This window comes from Antechinus flavipes, chromosome 1, assembly GCF_016432865.1.
Source record: "Antechinus flavipes isolate AdamAnt ecotype Samford, QLD, Australia chromosome 1, AdamAnt_v2, whole genome shotgun sequence".
NCBI lineage: Eukaryota > Metazoa > Chordata > Mammalia > Dasyuromorphia > Dasyuridae > Antechinus > Antechinus flavipes.
The window spans coordinates 55,449,621-55,468,339 of NC_067398.1; the positions used below are offsets into that span (position 1 = coordinate 55,449,621).

Consider the following 18,719-nt stretch of genomic DNA (forward strand, 5'->3'; position numbering starts at 1 on the left):
TTCAGGATGTAAAAAAGGAATGTTAAGAAAATATCATCTTTGGGTCTTCTTTATTTCCAAATACAAATTTTGTGAGGGAAAGCCTGCCATGGCTAGCCTGTAGCAACACTATTAATTCCATCAGAGGTCCAGAAAGCATTATCCTCCCTGTCTTTATTATTATTATTATTATTATTATTATTATTATTCCTTTAGTTTGACCAAAAATTGGATGCATAGTTTTATAAGCTTAGTCAAAAAATTGGGATCTGGATGAGTGAGTCCATATCTATTGAATTCCCAGTATGGAAAGTCATTCCACTTATACTGATCTGAAAGGAAACATTCATTGCCTAAACACTGATGTGTCGGATAACTTGTCCATAGATACATGACTAGTGTATGTCACACTCAGACTAAGTCTTTCCAACTCCCCAGCCATCCTTGTCTTTATCATACCCTGCTGCCTGTTACTGTGAAGTAAAAACATATTCTAAATGCATATACTTTTCTATAACACTTGCAAAATCCATGTTGTTATATCAAAGAAAAGTGCTGTATCCAATTAAATCTCTAACTATTCTTAAAGTTTTTAAGTTACGATAGTTTTGTCTTAAAACAAATGCCATTATCCATTTTTCCTTTACACACTCAGCATATTAACATCTAATTAGTTTCCACTTCAGCTACCTGAATTTGACATAGATGTATACTGCCTCTATTAAATGTGAAAAATGGGGATTTCACACCCTTTCTTTCCCCTCTCCTCCAGGGAATTATAAGAGGCTCAAGGTGTTAGATTTACATTATCATGGAAACTTAGTCCATAAATCTATCCTTCAAATTACTGGTTTTGTATACAAATTAAAATGCATGGATTTTCTTAGTGGAAAAAAATATATATAGTTCCTTAACAAGAATAGACACAATTTATGCCTCCTGCTTCTTTGCATGAAAAGCAACATCTAAGGAGTAAGATTCCAATTCTGTGGCAACCTTCCAAATGACTTGAGATTTGCATGAGCTTAGGCTTATGAACACACAGTTTCAGCATTGTGCAAAGTAACTGGATAACCCTGTGACCCATCTTAAGCATTTCTCCAAGAATAATAGCCAGGTGCTGTAGATTGTTCATATAAGAAATCTGCTTCAACAGGTATTTTCTGGCATGGTATGCTATCACCAGTGCCACGTCTGTCTCAATAAGTCCCACAATCCAACTTAGTATCCTGACTCGCCTGAATAATAAAAAGCTTCCATATCTCCAGTCACACTTCTCTTATTTCCTCTAAAAAACTCATTAATCTTTTAAACTCACGTGCTCCATCCCTGCCAAGGATGATTCCTTCTTCACTACGGCTTAGAAGCACACAAATGAAACTGCTCCTTTGGCTGTGATCAATTTTAGAAAGGCTGGAAGTTAATTCAATTGTTTCTTGACATATCAGGTCATTTTTATCCCACTTTATAGTTGAGTCTCTTGAATGCATCCCGGGGGTTTCCTCCATCTATATCTGTATCAGACCCAATGACATGTCAATGCTCAGGGACGTTTTTATTATTGATTTTTCCACCTCATCCCATTTCTGAATAATCCATTTTGTAAATATCTACTGACAGTCCAGATTGCACTGACTAGCTACCAAGGAGGATCCTTATTCCTGAACTTTATATAGATTTTGAATTTACTGGACTTCAGTATTTGCCATGGTATTTCCATTCCTGGTTGACTCCAATTTGCCTTCCAATTTAGCTCAGCTCCACCCCATAAGCCCATTTTCCACTGCACTCTTTTTTAATTTTCCCAGTATCACTATCAGATATTTTAGGAATCAATGGTAGAGACTTTGCCTATAATAGTTAGTAGAGACAGACTGGAACAAAATGTTTTCATTGCCCATATCCTATACCTTTTTTTCCCACTTCTTTCTGTATTGACTTTTTCTCTAGTGCCTTCTTATTTTCCTCTGCCTCTTCTTTTCACAGAAAGGATCAACTAATTCTATCAATCAATCAATTTTATTTAGCATCAACCATGTGTCAGGCACTATGCTGAGCACAGGGCATGCAATGAGAGACAACTAACTATTCATACTAAGACATTAATGACTTTGATAGGGATAAAGGTGTAGTGGAAAGAATGGTGGCTTTAGAGTTAGGAAACCCAATTTAGGGAATCATGGGCAAGTTATTTAACCTTTCTGTGTTTCAATTTGCTAAATAGGGATGAGAATACATTCACTACTTACCATACAAGGTTGGGATCGGAAAAATACTTCAAAGGCCATAAAAAGGAGTGGAAATGAAATCAAATTTTAGGTTACTCCTCTTAGGATAGTTTAAAGAATATTCAAGGAAAGGTTAATACTTAACCAAGGGAAAGTACTTTCCAATGGTGGAATTTTAGGCAGCATGACTGGGAGGGGAAGAGTGAAGAGCAGGGGAAGGGATCTTCCTGGAACCCTTTTAATCGTATTAAAGAATGTTGACTAGGAATCTTTGGGATAGGAACTCGATCTGTTATTTCATCAATAAAGGAACTTGCCAGGTTGGGATACTTCCTCCACCAATGCAACTTACATTTTTAGAGAGATGTTTGGGGTACTAAGAGGTTCTGGTTACTTGCCCAATGTTACATATGGTGACTATGAACATTCCTTTTACTTTGTTGTTTTTTTATTACAAGGGAAGGCCCATTTGGTGGTATTGTGGCAACAATTTTCTAGCATGCCTTTGATGGAAAAATAAAAAGCTAAAATAACATTTGTTGGGTCTTTTTTTTAATTGAATTGAATGACCATGACAGAGGAGGTCCTAATCTTTATGGAGTTTGTAGTCTATTTAAGTAGACAAACCCAGAAAGTCATTAGAGAACAATCAAAGGCAGCCTAGAATTAACTGTGATGAGATCAATGAGCATCAAAACAGTTACCAGAGGTGAGATTTCAGCTGGTTTAAAATGCAAATCATCCTGGGAAGAGAAGTACCAGAGAAGAAGAAGCTAGAAAAGGGTCTGACTAAGGATCTATTTGGAACTAGATCTGAGGAGTTTGGGAAGGAGGCAGTGAGAGAGATTGCTGGATACCTGAAGCCTCACAGGATCTACTTCACCACAGGATCTCCTAACACAAAGCTAGAAATGTGAGGGAGCACCTTGAGCTCTTTCTCTACCTGCCTCCCTCAAAAGATAGAGAAAAAGATAGAAAGCTGAGAAGCTTTCTTCCTCTATGCCCTCCATCATCCCTGTCTTATATAAAGTGGTAGTTCTTCTCTTGCCAAGGCAAACCCTTCTATGTGCACAATTGACCCCATGCCATCCTATCCTCTTTTTTTTTTTTAAATAACTTTCTATTGACAGAATCCATGCCACGGTAATTTTTTTTTTTACAGCATTATCCCTTGCACTCTCTTCTGTTCTGATTTTTCCCCTCTCTCCCTCCACCCCCTCCCCTAGATGGCAAGCAGTCCTATACATGTTAAATAGGTTACAGTGTATCCTAGATACAATATATGTGTGCAGAACCGAACAGTTTTCTTGTTGCACAGGGAGAATTGGATTCAGAAGGTAAAAATAACCTCGGGAAGAAAAACAAAAATGCAAGCAGTTTATATTCATTCCCCAATGTTCTTTCTTTGGGTGTAGCTGCTTCTGTCCATCCTTGATCAATTGAAACTGAATTAGCTCTCTTTGTCGAAGAGATTCACTTCCATCAGAATACATCCTCAAACAGTATCATTGTTGAGGTATATAATGATCTCCTGGTTCTGCTCATTTCACTCAGCATCAGTTCATGTAAGTCTTGCCAGTCCTCTCTGTATTCATCCTGCTCATCCTATCTTCATTAGAAAATTCTCTCTCTCTCTCTCTCTCTCTCTCTCTCTCTCTCTCTCTCTCTCTCTCTCTCTCTCTCTCTCTCTCTTTCTCTCTCTCCTCTCTCTCTCTGAGGTAACTTGGTTTAAGTGACTTGCCCAGGGTCACACACAGCTAGGAAGTGTTAAGTGTCCAAGGCCAGATTTGAACTCAGGTTCTCCTGACTTCAGGGCTGGTGCTCTATCCACTGTACCAACTAGCTACCCTGATTCCCCCCTTTCTTATCCCTCCTCTCGCCCTAATTTTTAATCTTCATTATTTATTGACTCCGACTCCTTTCCTGTTTGATGCAAAGATGTCCATATCTCCCCCCAGCCTTTAAAAAAAAAGCTCTTTATTGATTCAATTATTGTTGCTAGTGATCCTTGTGTATATCTCCTCTCTCCTCAATCAAGCTCTGGAAAAAGGAGCTTCAAACTACCCTGAAGCTACCCTTCTTCTTGAATTTTTTGCAACCTTTGAGACACTCTTCTTCTGGATACTCTTTCCTCACTAAATTTCATAACTTAATCTCTCCTGGTTCTTCTACTTCTCTGACTCAATCTCAGCCTCCTTTGCTAAATCTTCATCTATGTCATACACACTAATGATGATTATTCTTCCTAGATTCACCCCTCAGATCTCTTCTCTTTTCTTTCTATTCTGACTTAATAATCTCATCAGAATCTATGGGTTTAATTATCTCTATGACAATGATTCCCAGAACTGTGACATTAACCCTGATTTAATTTAGTTCTAATATTAACCAGACAGCTTGAAATCAATTTTCCATAAGCATCATGTTCAAACTCATCATGTTCAAAAGAGAATTCATTATCTCTCCCCCTTCAAACCCTTTTCTCTTCTCAATTTCCCCAATATCACCATCCTTCCAGGCATCCAGGCTTACACCTTTGGTGTCCTCCTCACCTCTTTACATGAACTCATCCCACATATTCACTTTGTTGTTAGATTTTCTAGTTTTTTCCTTCACAAAATTTCTGGTCCATTCATTACCTAAAGCCTTACAACAATCTTTTAATTGGTCTCCTTGCAAAATTCTTTCCCAACACCAATGTATCTTCCACTCAGATGCTAATGTGATTTTCCTAAAATAGTTCATTCTTTTACTCAAACTCCAGTAGCTTTTTATTATTCCTGGATCAGACAATTAATTTTTCAATTTAAAGCCCCTGATCATCTGACTCATTCTTATCTTCCTTTTCTCCTTACATTTTACTCCATCTAAATATTCTAGGGTGCAGATACAATCACTTGGCTACTGCTTCTCACACAGGACATCTTACCTCCTGGCTTAAAATCCTATTTGAAAGAAATAGCTTCATAGAATTATGGATTGTTAGAACCAGAAGGAATTTAGCTCTAACTTAACTAGATAATTGAGTAATCTGCTTCCATTTAATACTTTGATCCCCATTAACATACTAATTCTCTTGGGGAGGGTTCCAGATGCTTATTTAGCAAGACTGTCATTTGACAGAGAAGCCAGAGTAAAAGTTAAACTGACTTTCCACAAAGGACACTATGACAGCGGAGTGGAAGAGGGAACAAGAGGCCACTTTGACTGAATCAGAGAGTAGATGACAGGGAGTGATACATAATAAGGCTGAAAAGATGAGCTGGAGGATGGAGGAGAGGTTTGATCTTGATCTTAGAGGCAACAGGGAGCCACCAGAACTTTTGAGCTGGGTAATGTGCTTTAAGATGCTTATTTTGGCAATCTGTGGAGGATGGAGAGAAGAGACTGTAAACAGGGGACTCAATTAGTAAATGACTATAACAGTCCAGGACACAGGTGAGGAGAACTGGAATTAGAGTGGCTGGGGTATAAGCAATTTTGGTAACTGATAGGAGAGGTCAGGGAAGAAGTAGAGAGAGTAGGGGGCAAAAACCTGGGCGAATGAGAGGATAGTAGCAGTAACCCCCAACCAAAATTTAGAAGATAGGATGGATTAAAGCTGAGCAGAACGACTTTCATTTTGGCAATGTTGAGCTTGGTATGTCCATGGGACATCTAGATGGAGATAACCCACAGGCAGTTGCCAGTTCTGGTCTTGAAAAGACATGTTATTTCACTGCTGATTAAATTGTTTGTTGGTTCAACTACTTTGGAATTAATAATGCAAGTTATTTTTGGATTTACTAAATTATTCATGCCCTTTAAATCATAACCCCTATCTCAGGTATCTCAAAAGATCAAGAAAAGACCTTCCTATACAAAAATAGTCATAGTTATGATGGTTATACTAGCTAAAAAGGGAGAAAAACTAGGTTTCCCAATGAGCAGAGCCCAGAGCACTAGATCTAGAGTCAAAAAATGAGCTCAACTCTCATCTCAGAAATTTACTAGCCATCTAACACCGAGCAAGTTAGCTAATGTCTATGCCTCAGTTTCCTCATCTGTAAAAATAGGATGATAATAATAGCATCTACCTCCTAGAATTAAATGAGATAATATCTAAAATGCATTTATATGATAATATGATAATGTGATAATATGTGATATTATGAAGTATATTGGGATAGCATAACGGTTAGCAATGAAACAATCAAGTCAGGTATTCATCACAGTTTATAAAGGTTTGCCATTTATCATGTGAAATGGCTCATGGGCTCAATCAAATATAACTAAGCATGGCAGAGTCATACAGATTTAGCAATGTGCTTTTAGGGAAATGACTTTTGACATCTCAGAAGAGGGAAGGAGTAAAGGCACAGATAGGGGTTTGGTTGTCTAAATTTATGCTAATCAAAACAATCTCAGAAGTTAGAGACAGGATAGGTAGATTAACCATGGATTCTGCCTTCATATCATTCGATGCTAACGAGACAGTCTGAGAAAAGTGATTATGATTGATAATAGGAACAGGATGGTCTCATTTTAGCAATTCCTGAGAATAAGCTGGTTTAGAGTTCATATCACAGGCACATTAGGCTTTTAATAAATGCTTGTTTCCTTCCTTCTTTCCTAAAAGCTGAATGCCAAAAAAATGCTTAATGGTTGAAGAATTACTGAACAAATTATGCTATTCGAATGTAATATAATATTGCTGAGCCATAAGGGATGATGAATATGAAGAATTCAGGGAATCACAGAAAGTGATATAGAGTTGGAAATAATACCCATAATAACCACAATGCAAATGAAATCTGTGCTAATGGCAGTAAATCTAGATTGGATACAATGGATGGTGTAGCCAGTTAACTGTTAAAAAACAAAGCAAACCCTCCTTTATAAAAGCAGAAAGTGACTTTTACTATGAGTTTCAATCAATCTATTAGGGAGTTTATTTTAAATTTTTAAAATTACTAACTAGTCGGGGAATGTGAATTCTGGTTGTTTGGATGTGTATAGGCAGTATCATGGATAGAACATTCGGGCCTGGAGTCAGGAAGACTCCTTTTCCCAAGTTCAAACCTGGCCTCAGACACTTAGTAACTGTGTGATCCTGGTAAGTCTGCCTCAGTTTCCTCATCTGTAAAATACCCTGGAGAAGGAAATGGCAAACCACTGTAATATCTTTGCTAAGAAAACCCCTAAAGTTTGCTGAAGAGTCGGCTGTGAATGAAAAACAGCAAATGGGAAATAACTATTTTGTCAAAAGAAAATGAATAAATGGTCCCTTCTGAGATCACTTCCACTTTATCCTGTGTGTGTCTTCTTTGATTGTAGATGTTTGTATTTTGTCTTCCCCATAAGAAGGTGAGCTCCTTGAGAGCAGGGCCCAGTGCACATTGACTGGCACATAGTAGGTACTTAACAAGTGTTTGCTGGTTGGCGGAATTATTCAGATTTAAGGATCGGGTTACTTGTATAAATGAATAGCTATCCACCACCACTCGCCAGCCCTAACTTTGTGGCTTTGCCCTTCCAGGTCTATAGCCACTGCCATGAGGATTGCTATCATTGGTCAGAGCCTCTTTGGCCAGGAGGTCTATTCCCGACTCCGGAAGGAAGGCCATCAGGTGGTGGGCGTATTCACCATTCCGGACAAGGATGGAAAAGCCGATCCACTGGGTAAGCCAAGGATCTCACACCCAGGGACTCAGGCAGTGTTTGCTGACTGGGAATGCGTTGTTGTTTCCTTGGGCTGGCAAGAGACAGCCTCCCAGGGAATCAGAATTATGTGAGAACCAGGCTCGGTCAGCTGAGAAACTGGCCAGACCAGAGGTGGTTGGGACTGGGAGGCTTAACAGGCCCAGCAGGTAGGAAAGGAAACCATAGCAGCAGACGACGAGAGGTGGTCTAGATAAATCAATAATCACCAACAGGGAGATGGAGAATGGAGGGTGATCTTGGTAAGTAAGGGGTGTCGAGCAGCAGGCTTGCACAGATAATTCATGATGGAAGGAAAAGCCAATGGATTATTTAATCAATATAGCATTTAGTGAGAAGACACATATTGATCTGTCTGTGATGTAGGGAATGCTGTGTTTGGTACCCATGCCAGTGTGCTTAGCTGGGCTACAAGTGGCTACATCTGTCCTGAGGCACAAAAGGGCTTTCTCAGAGGAGAAGAGGAGGAAGATAGAAGGGAAGGAAATCAAATGGTAGAGTAGTCCCTCATCCCTAGGTGTCTTCCACAGCCCTAGAGGCAGAGAAGGACCACGTGCCAGTGTTTAAGTTTCCCCGATGGAGGATGAAAGGGAAGGCTCTGCCAGAGGTGGTGGAGCAATACAAGGCTGTGGGAGCCCAGCTGAACGTCCTGCCCTTCTGCAGCCAGTTCATCCCCATGGAGGTCATCAATGCACCTGAACATGGCTCCATCATCTACCACCCATCGCTCCTGCCCCGACATCGTGGAGCTTCCGCTATTAACTGGTAAGTGGAGAGGAGCAGGGTAGAGGCCTGGGGTCGGCCCACACCTGTCCCTCCCATGTAGCGTGGCTCTACAGCTTCCAATGAGGATGGTGTAAGATGTACCAGGAAGAGCCCCTCTTTCAGAGAGAGAGAGAGAGAGAGACAGACAGACAGAGACAGAGAGAGACAAAGACAGAGACAGAGACACCGAGAGACAGAGACAGAGAGAAAGAGAGAGAGAGACAGACAGAGACAGAGACATCGAGAGAGAGAGACAGAGACACAGAGAGAGGCAGAGACAGATACGGAGAGACAGAGAGAGACAGAGAGACAGAGACACCGAAAGAGAGACAGAGACAGAGACAGACAGAGACAGAGATAGAGAGAAAGAGAGAGAGAGAGAGAAATAAAGGGAGAGAGGGAGAGGGAGAAATTTGTATGCATATGCATTATTCTTTTACTTGATTATAAACTCCAGGGACAATAGCTTATATGCACTCTATATCTCCTCCATAACCTATCCAGTAAATGTTAGATGCTTAGCAAATAAATGTTTGTTGCGTTTTAATTGCTTAAGATAGAATCAAGATCAAGAGAACACCTACAGTTAGAGGCAGTTGGTACAATAGAAAGACAGTAAATTGGAGCTCAGAGGATCTGAATTCAGATCTCAGCCCTGCACTTACAAGTTTGGTGAGAATTAAAGAATCTCAGAGTTGGAAGTGACTTCAGAGTTAATTTGGTCCAATCTGTACTTGAACAAAAATTAAATTGACAAATGCCAGCCTCCACTTGAGAACGCTGATTGAGTAGAAACCCACTGCTTCCCAGAGCGTCCCATTCCACTTTGGGATAGCTTTATTTGGAATGATCTTTAATGGACCTAGGATCTTTTCAATGTGGTTATTCCCACCAATGATGCAGGTTACACCCTATGTCTGCCTATTCTGAATCACCTGCCTCTCTGCAGCTTCCACTCAGTTAATCAACAAAAGTTTATTAAGTGCCTACAATGCACTAGGCATCCATTTCTCCAAGTTTTACCTTTTAGAGCCAAGCAGAATAAGTATAATCTCTCTTTTCCCTGCCCATTCTTCAAATACTTAATAAGAGTTACCATTTTCCCCTGGCTCTTCTCTTCTACAAGCTAACTGTCCCTGATCCTCTTAGCCAGTCTCTTTGTGTAGAGGGCACACTCTCCATTCTTCTTAGCATTCTGCTAGACAATTTCCTTATCACTAAAATCAGTATACTAACATTTGTTCAACTTGTCAGGGTTGTATTAAAAATGTGTTTTGTAAAACTGACAATGAGCCGTTGTCCTTTCTGCCTCCAGGACCTTGATTCATGGGGATCAGAAAGGAGGTTTTACTGTATTCTGGGCAGATGATGGCTTGGACACAGGAGACATCCTGCTCCAGAAGGAGTGTGAAGTTCTACCTGATGACACCGTGAGCTCACTCTACAATCGATTCCTCTTCCCTGAAGGGGTCAATGGAATGGTAATTTCTTTTCTTTAAAAAAAAACACAGTTTTATTGATATGTTTTTTTAAATAGATCATTTCTAAATATATGCCCCCCTTCTCGTCCAACCCTCAATGAGATTTTCCTTCTAACAAAGAAAAACAGTAAATCAAAATCAAGTGCAAAGTCCTTGTCAGTTTATATACTCTTCTATATCCATACATTAACCCTTCCCCTCCATCCTTTTAAAGAAAAGGAGGGCAGGTAATTTCATTATTTCCCCTCCAGGGACAACATTGGTCATTACAATTGTACAGTCTTGGGCTTCATATAGGGTTCTTTATGTTTGCATTATTATAATTTATATGTTGCTTTCCACAATATATTTCAAGCTACACTAGTTCATATAAGCCTTCCCACAATTCTCTGAATTCCTCATATTCATAAATGTTTACAATGCAAGAATATGCAACTATATTATACATTACAATTTGTCAGCCATGGAATGGTAATTAATGAGATCAGCCACCTTCTGAAACACCCTCCATGTGGAGGAAGAACAACCTACTCTAATCTACAAGATAGACATTAAGATCCACAGGAATCCAACTCCAGTTGGATCTTTGTTGTGATGGCCACTACCAGTGAAAGCAAGGTGTGCAGCAGGATGGACACAAACATTAGCATGAGAGGCTTGAATCCAAGCCATATTGACCCTAAAGGCAATACTGTTACCATTATGCCATCTCCTTGGGAGAGTTTCTTTTAACCAGTCTTGCCATTTGTCCTTGGGTTTGTAGTATAAAAAGTTGGAGTTACCAAGTCATTCTTCCAGTGTATAAACTACTTTCTGAGCCTCTGTGATCTGACTGTTCAAAAAGCTAACAGGACCTTAGCCCTTCCTAATCCCCTTTGTCAGTAATGTTTCCCTTTTGGACTTCTCACAGCCCTTTGCTTTGTGCCTCTCTGGTATATTATGTAATATTTTATAATATAGAACTATATAAAGCTCAGAATGGACTTCAAAATCATTTAATTCAACTTCCTCTGGGTGTAGAAATCCTTCCCATTCCATCTCCATCCTGTCCTTTGACACCTCCAGGGATGTGAAACTTATTATCTTCTGAGATGTCCATGCCATTGCTGGACAGTTCAAATTGTTACAGAGCTCTTTAGTTAACACAATTTTAGAATGATGGAGAAATCATGCTGCTGTATGCCGCAGCATGCTGCTCAGACCACAGCTGGCCTATTATGCCTCCTTCCCCTGCCTCATTTTAGGATTATCTCTAACAAACTGAAGGACTCTAGAGAAGGACAACCAGATTGGTTAGAACGTGGAGCCACATCCTGTGTAGGACAATTGAAAAATCTAGTTGGAGATGTTGAGCCTGGAGAAGAAAAGACTTTAAGATCTAAAACTAAAGATCTTTTTCTCCAATTAATTGGTGGAATTTTGTATAGGAAAAGAAGGAGACTAACTATTTCAAAGGACAGAATAGGATAATTAGGGAGTTTCAGCTTGACATATTTGGACTCAGAATAAGAATCAAATTTCTAATAAATAGAACTGTCCAAAGATGGAATCGAGCTCCCCATGCTCACTAGAAGTCTTCAGGTAGAGAAACTGGATAGCCACCAGTAAAGGAAATACCAGAAGAAGAGAGTTTGATTTCACAGATCTCCACCCGCTTCTAGCTCAGAGATTTTATATTTCTAAGTCTTTGTTTGCTTGATGACCTAAGGACTTAGGAAAAGGAGTTATCACAGTAGGTGATTGGGGAAAAAAAAATTTCTAAATCATTTCTCATATCTCAAAGGAACTTAGGAAAGAATGCTGTCTGCACCCTCAATGTTCCATGATACTGATTATGTGGAGAGTTGCTCCCCAATACCTCCATTTAACCCACCAATGGCTGCCTTCTGTAGCTGGGCTCAGTGCCACCAGCAGAGAGAAGAATTCTTCTAGAGAACACAGAGTCTGAGTTGTGGTCAGAGCTATACAATTTTAGTGAATGCCTTCTTTTTCTTTTCCTTAAGTCAAAATAAGGAAGGGAAACCTCCTCATTTCCTTGAGGTCTATAACTCTCCCTGTATTCCATTCTCCAATAAAAGCCCTATCTAACCTTTATGTGTGCAGGCCGATTCATCCTCAGCAAGGCACGGGCAAATGTTGTTCCTTTGACAGCAGTGATGAATTGTCTTGAACCACACACACATACACACCCATTGTCACTGATGGCACACAAAGGAAAAAGCTCGAGAAAACAATTTGTGGCTAAGATTTTTAGGTTCCATATGAGGCCATGAAATAATGCTTTTTCCTCTGTGTACATCTGACAGGTTTGTGTGACTATGAACCTCATGATGTTGACATTTAACTTTGAGGTTACCAATCTGCCCTAGAACCACATCTGGCACTGGCCCTAAGAGCAGTCCCCTAGTTCACTACCACTGCCTGTTATCTTGTACCCATGGAGTATCCCCATGTTTGTGAATAGAAGGGAAGACGCCCATGGGAGATTTATGAGATACCTCTCCTACCAACAAATGTACTACTCCTATTAAAAAGTCACTATAACCTTGCTTATTTCTTCTCAGGTGGAGGCCGTAAAATTAATCACTGAAGGCAAAGCCCCCAAAATACCTCAAACTGAAGAGGGGGCAACTTATGAAGGCATACAGAAGAAGGAAAATGCCAAGGTAAGGGCCAAAGGAGCAATCAGCAAATATGACTCAAATTCAGCTTATCGAGAATAGAATTCATTGTCTCCTCACTCCATAGAAAAGGAACCTTTCGGAGTAGCTAGGTGGTGCAGTGGATGGAGCATCAGCCCTGAACTCAGAACTTGAATTCAAATCTGGTCTCAGACACTTAACACTTCCTGGCTTTGTGATCTCTGGGCAAGTCACTTAACCCCAATTGCCTCAGCAAAAAGAAAGAAAGAAAGAGAGAAAGGAAAAGAGAGAGAGAGAGAGAGAGAGAGAGAGAGAGAGAGAGAGAGAGAGAGAGAGAGAAAGAGAGGAAGGAAGAAAGAGAGAGAAAGAAAAAGAGAAAAAGAAAGAGAAAAAGAAAGAAAGAAAGAAAGAAAGAAAGAAAGAAAGAAAAAGAAAGAAAGAAAGAAAGAAAGAAAGAAAGAAAGAAAGAAAGAAAGAAAGAAAGAAAGAAAGAAAGAAAGAAAGAAAGAAAAAGAAAGAAAAAAGAAAGAAAGAAAGAAAGAAAGAAAGAAAGAAGGAAGGAAGGAAGGAGGAAGGAAGGAAGGAAGGAAGGAAGGAAGGAAGGAAGGAAGGAAGAAGGAAGGAAGGAAGAAAAAAAAGAAAGAAAACTTTCCCTCTTTCAGAGGAGGGAGAGCTCATAAGGAACTTTAGGAGAATTCTAGCTCAAATCCCTGGTTCAGCTGCAGTGACCACAAATCTTGACACCATTTTACCTTTTGACACCTGGGAAGTATATGTTCTAGTGAAGGATGCACTCTGGAGTCATTCAGGAACTGGCATAGCAACATGATTATATCCCAATTAGTTCCCTTGAATAACAAGTTGTCATTATTCAAGTTATTCTAAGCTTTTAAACCTTTAGCCAACTAGCTTCCAACTCTGCTTCAGGCTCATCGTGTGCTTCTAGCAGCCCTTGGATTATATGGCTGCCATGATGGACACAATTCTCCTAAGTCATTAAGTGGCAAGGAAGGACCCAACACTTCTTCCCTTTACATTATTTCATTCTGACATATGAAGAAACTGAGAGATGAGAATTGAGATCACTTGGCCAAGATTGCATTGCAAATGGCGCTAGAATTGTCAGCACAATGTAGAAGCTGGGTTATACACAGACGTTTGCTATTCCAGGCCTTCTCTGTTCTTTAATCCACCACATCCTTATGTTTGTGATTAGCATCTATGGTTGGGATAGAAATTGGAGAGATTTCAACCCACTTAGAGGCAGCTCTGTGTACATTAGATAGAGTGCTTGGACCTCCAAGTTCAAATCCAGCCTCAGGCACTTACTATGAAATCAATAAATCAGCAAGTAGTTATTAAGGATTAATATGTGTCAGCCACTGTGGTAAGCACTGTAAATATGATTACTAGGGGGGGAAAACAGTTCTTGCCCTCAAGGACATTATATTCTAATAGGAAAAGATAAAACATAAAAGCTGAAAATTTCAAGGCTGAGGATGGAATAAGAAGGTACACACTAAGAGTCATCATGGTAGCAAAGGTCCAGAGAGTCAGGAGTTAAAGCCTCAAAAGAAATGGGCCAAAAACTTAAACTTCTCTATGCTTCTGTGATAAACTTCTTTATCTCTAAAATGAGAGAGTTGGATTTCTTTCCAGCTCCAGTTCTATAATCCTCTGATTCCTTGGAATGATGACCTTTGGTTTGGTTCAGGAGCCCTCAAGAGAAATTAAGGAGAACTAAAGATTAGCCAAATACACAAGGTGCCAAAGAAGACAGTGTCAAATAGTGGGGAAAACACTGGATTAAGGAGTCAGGAGACCTGCACATCTGACTCTGACACTTAATTAGTTGAGTGACTGTGGACAAGCAGTTGTACATATATGAGCCTCAGTTTCCTCATTGTCAAAAATGGAGATTATAATCTTTGTACTACATGCCTCATTGCAGTGTTTGGAGGAAGGTGTTTTCCAAATTCAACCAAATGTAAACTATCATTACCATGATCTCTGCAGATCAACTGGGACCAGCCAGCGGAAGCTATCCACAACTGGATTCGGGGAAATGACAAGGTTCCTGGAGCCTGGACGGAGGCTAATGGGCAGGTAGGTATGTTAGGGGCTGGGGGACCTGTTCTTGGTCCTGACCTTATTTTCTCATCTCCTTTCTAATCTAGATGTCATAATAGAGCATAGATAGCAATAAGTTGGGAAAAGAAATGGGCCCCACACAGGGATAGAAAGCAAGAGTCAGGAGTCAATCAGAGAAGAATCTAATGGGAGTTGTAAAGTTCAGATAATAAAAAGGAGAGGAGAAAGAGGCTTTGAGGGAAGCAGGGCAAGATAACCAGGAGAAACAGGTCCAGGGCTCCAACAGCAGAACAGATCTTGATGTGGATATAAGCCATTTGGAATGGCTAATCTGAATCAACCCTAATTGGAAGCCAGCAGTGGTGATTGTCATAGTCTTTTCACCACAAAGTGGGCCCAATGTTAGTAAATGCCAAGTCCCAGTCTACCCAAGTGGCATGCAACAGGAATTCGGTCTCATTAAACGTTCATACGCTAGGGTTTATGGGGTTCCAGGTCACCTGGGTCCAAATCTCAGCTCCAAAGCTGGACCACTTTGTGATCCTACTCAGCTCACCTGGACTCCCTGAGCTTCAATCTCCTCATATGTAAAATGGACATAATAATCAATAAGTATCTATTAAGCAATTACTATTCTTGGGGGCTTGAAAATAAAAATGGCACAGTCCCTGGATTCAAGGAATTTATATTCTACTTACATAATAGTTGTATTTCCTGCTTCATAGGTTGTCATGAGAAAAGTGCTTTGCAAGTTGTAAAATACAACATACATAAAATTTATCATTTTTTAGTCATCTCTTTTTTAACATGAGGTCCCAGTATTACATAGTGAGTCAAGGGCAGAGCTGAAACTTAACTATCCAGGCCAGGGCTCTTCCTACCTCAGAGGGCCACATCTGGCTGACATTTTGCAGAAGCCCTTTGGCAGATGTTTCTGAATCTGTTTCAGAATTCCAAATGACAGGTCACACTCTTCTTTCCTTGATTCCATTCTCTCCCCAGAGACTGACATTTTTTGGATCAACCCTTAACGACAATGGTCTTGTGCCAGAGGGAGAGACATTGGAGATTCCAGGAGCAAGTCGGCCAGGCGTTGTCACCAAAACGGGCCTTGTTCTCTTTGGAAATGATGGCAAAATGGTGAGTAGCCTTATTCAGTGCTTTTCTTCCTTTGGTCTGGGATTCGTTTTCCATACTTATATGCCTAAGAACTTGTTCAAGGACTCCCACAGGTCTCTACTGGCCCGTGCAATGTGTCCCGTTTCTTGCTACATAGAGCAGTGATCAAGGGGAAAGGGAGAGAGAGATCAGGGTAGTGGAAAGAGATCCTAGAGCCAGAAAGCTTGTCTTTCAATCTGAGATCCAACACCTATTAAGTAAAGGAAACCAATTAGAAGATTATTGCAGTAGCCTAGGCAAAAGTGATAAAGGCATGAACTATGATAATGGTGTGAGTAAAGAGAGAAGATAACACAAATTATAGATGTAAAAAAAGTGGAAATAATAAGATTTGGGAACTGATTGGCCACATGGAGCCAATGAAGTCAAGGATGACTCCAATATTGTAATCATCTGCCTCTCAGAGGACTAGGATTCCCTTAAGAGTTGGGGTGGAAGAGGATAGATTAAGAGTTCTCTTCGGTTACTTAGAGTTGGAGATAGTTTCTCAGTGTTACACTCAGCATTTTTAGCTAATCAGAATGAACAAATCCCTCCACTAACAGCACGTAGTACAGGGCTATTTTTCAGGACACTGCCCAAGATGGTATTACAAACCAATGGGAGCTGAAGAGATAGTATAGATCAAAAAGTCAAGAAGTCCCCAGGCAAGGCTCCCCAAAGGCATGGGGACAGCTAGTTAGTGGGCCATGGAGAGGAGAACCAGTAAAGCAGACTGAGAAAGATGTCTCAGATAAAGAGAATAAGAACCAGCAGAAGGCTAAGTCATGAAAGCCTAGAGAGTCAAATGCTGCAGAGAAGTAAAGAAAGATGAAGCTTAAGAAGAAGCCATTGGATTTGGAAATTAAGAGCTTCATGGATAACTTTGGAGAGAATTTGGAAGGTTTCAATGGAATGATGAGGTCAGAAACCAGATTATAGAGGGTTTATCAGAAAGTCACAGGAGAAGTAGAGTCACTTAGGGTAGATGGCATTCTCCAGGAATGTATCCATGAAGAGAAGGAGGGAGATGGAATGTTAGCTGGTGGGATGGTGTAATCTAGTGATTATGTTTCAAGGATGGGAGGAGAGACACGAGCATGTTTATTCATGGCAAGAAAGGAGCCAGCAAATAGAAATTTAAGTAGGTGGAGGTGATAATGAGGACTATTTGCTGGAGAAGATGGGAGGGAGGGGATCAAGGGTACATACAGAAGTGTTGGTATGGATAGGGAGGACCACCTCTTCATCAGGCACATAGTAGTAGATGCTTAACAGATGTTCATTGATTAGAGTGAAATAGGAGATAGTGCAAGAAGATGACTAAGTGATGGGAAATGAGAAGGGAGTCCTTGGCATATATCCCAGGAGATATTTATATCAGATGAGGAATGGTAATTAAGGACCAGGTGATTCAAATTGAAATAGAAGAGGAGTAAATGTAAGAATTGTCCTTTTGCAGCTGGTGGTGAAAAACATACAGCTTGAAGATGGCAAAATGATCCCAGCATCTAATTTCTTCAAATCAGCAGATAGTAGCACCCTAGAGCTGACTGAAGAGGAGATGGTCACTGCAGAGGCCATTCGGGTGAGAGGAAAATTTGCGTCTGAATGTTTCTCTCTTAGTTGTTATCCCCAAACAATGGTGCTCCATTTCAATAAAATTCATTAATAGTTATTAAGAACCTACTATGTGCAAAAGACTGTGCTAGGAATGCCATAGTAAAAAAAAAATAGCACAGTGCCCACTCTCAAGAAGCTCACAGTCTAATGGCACCTAATAGATTAAAAGTGGATAATGAGAAATCATGGAAAGTGGTCATTGTGGTGGATAACATGCAAAAATTATGATAGATGGGAGGGTGAGAGAGTTCAAAGATTCAAGTGGTTTGGGAAATATAAAGTCACTTTTAAAAATAATATACTTTTATTTTTCAAAATACATGCAAAAATAGTTTTCAACATTCATCCTTGCAAAATCTTGTGTTCCAAGTTTTTCTCCCTCCCTTTCTCTTCCCCTCCCCTAGACAGCAAATAATCTAATATAAGTTAAGTATGTATAATTCTTCTAAATATGTTTCCACATTTATCATGCTGCACAAGAAAAATCAGATCAAAAAGGAAAAAGAAAAAAAAAACAAGTAAACAACAACAAAAAAGATTTAAAAAATATTATGCTATGATCCACATTCAGTCTTTATAGTCCTCTCTCTGGATACAGATGGTTCTTTCCCTCACAAGTCTATTGGAACTGCCTCGAAACATCTCATTATTGAAAAGAGCCACATCCATCAGAACTGATCATCATATAATCTTGGTGCTGTGTGCAGTATTCTCTTGCTTCTAGTCACCTCACTTTAACATCAGTTCATGTAAGTTATAAAGTCGCTTTTAACTAAGGGTAGTGAAGAGAGGGGTTGTCAAGGAAGTTCCATAAAGGAGGTAGTTTAAGTAGGAGAATGATGTGATTATAGGGATGTACTTAGAAGATTACTTGGTGGGTAATGGGTGGAATTGGACATTTAGATTGGAGATGGGAAGGTCAGATAAACTATTGCAATAGTTCAGAAGAAAGGAAAAAAGGTCTTCAGTAAAGGTAATTGCAGTGAGAATAAAAAAGAAAGGTAGCACAGCAGATAGAGTATCAGTTCTTGAGTCAGGAAGACTCATTTTCC

General features: G+C 39.9%; 1 protein-coding gene and 1 pseudogene across 1 annotated transcript in view; one reads left to right on the forward strand and one right to left on the reverse strand.

The window, feature by feature from the left end:
- Nucleotides 1-18,719, forward strand: part of ALDH1L1 (aldehyde dehydrogenase 1 family member L1) — a 74,177-nt gene that overhangs the window by 6,384 nt on the left and 49,074 nt on the right. Inside the window, exons 2-8 of the mRNA XM_051983047.1 lie at nucleotides 7,726-7,868; nucleotides 8,438-8,672; nucleotides 9,988-10,153; nucleotides 12,718-12,819; nucleotides 14,812-14,901; nucleotides 15,889-16,026; nucleotides 17,507-17,632. Of these exons, the coding sequence (XP_051839007.1) occupies nucleotides 7,742-7,868; nucleotides 8,438-8,672; nucleotides 9,988-10,153; nucleotides 12,718-12,819; nucleotides 14,812-14,901; nucleotides 15,889-16,026; nucleotides 17,507-17,632 (984 nt within the window). The 5' untranslated portion in view covers nucleotides 7,726-7,741. The remainder of the gene's footprint in view (nucleotides 1-7,725; nucleotides 7,869-8,437; nucleotides 8,673-9,987; nucleotides 10,154-12,717; nucleotides 12,820-14,811; nucleotides 14,902-15,888; nucleotides 16,027-17,506; nucleotides 17,633-18,719) is intronic.
- Nucleotides 844-1,880, reverse strand: LOC127544073 (caspase-3-like; annotated as a pseudogene).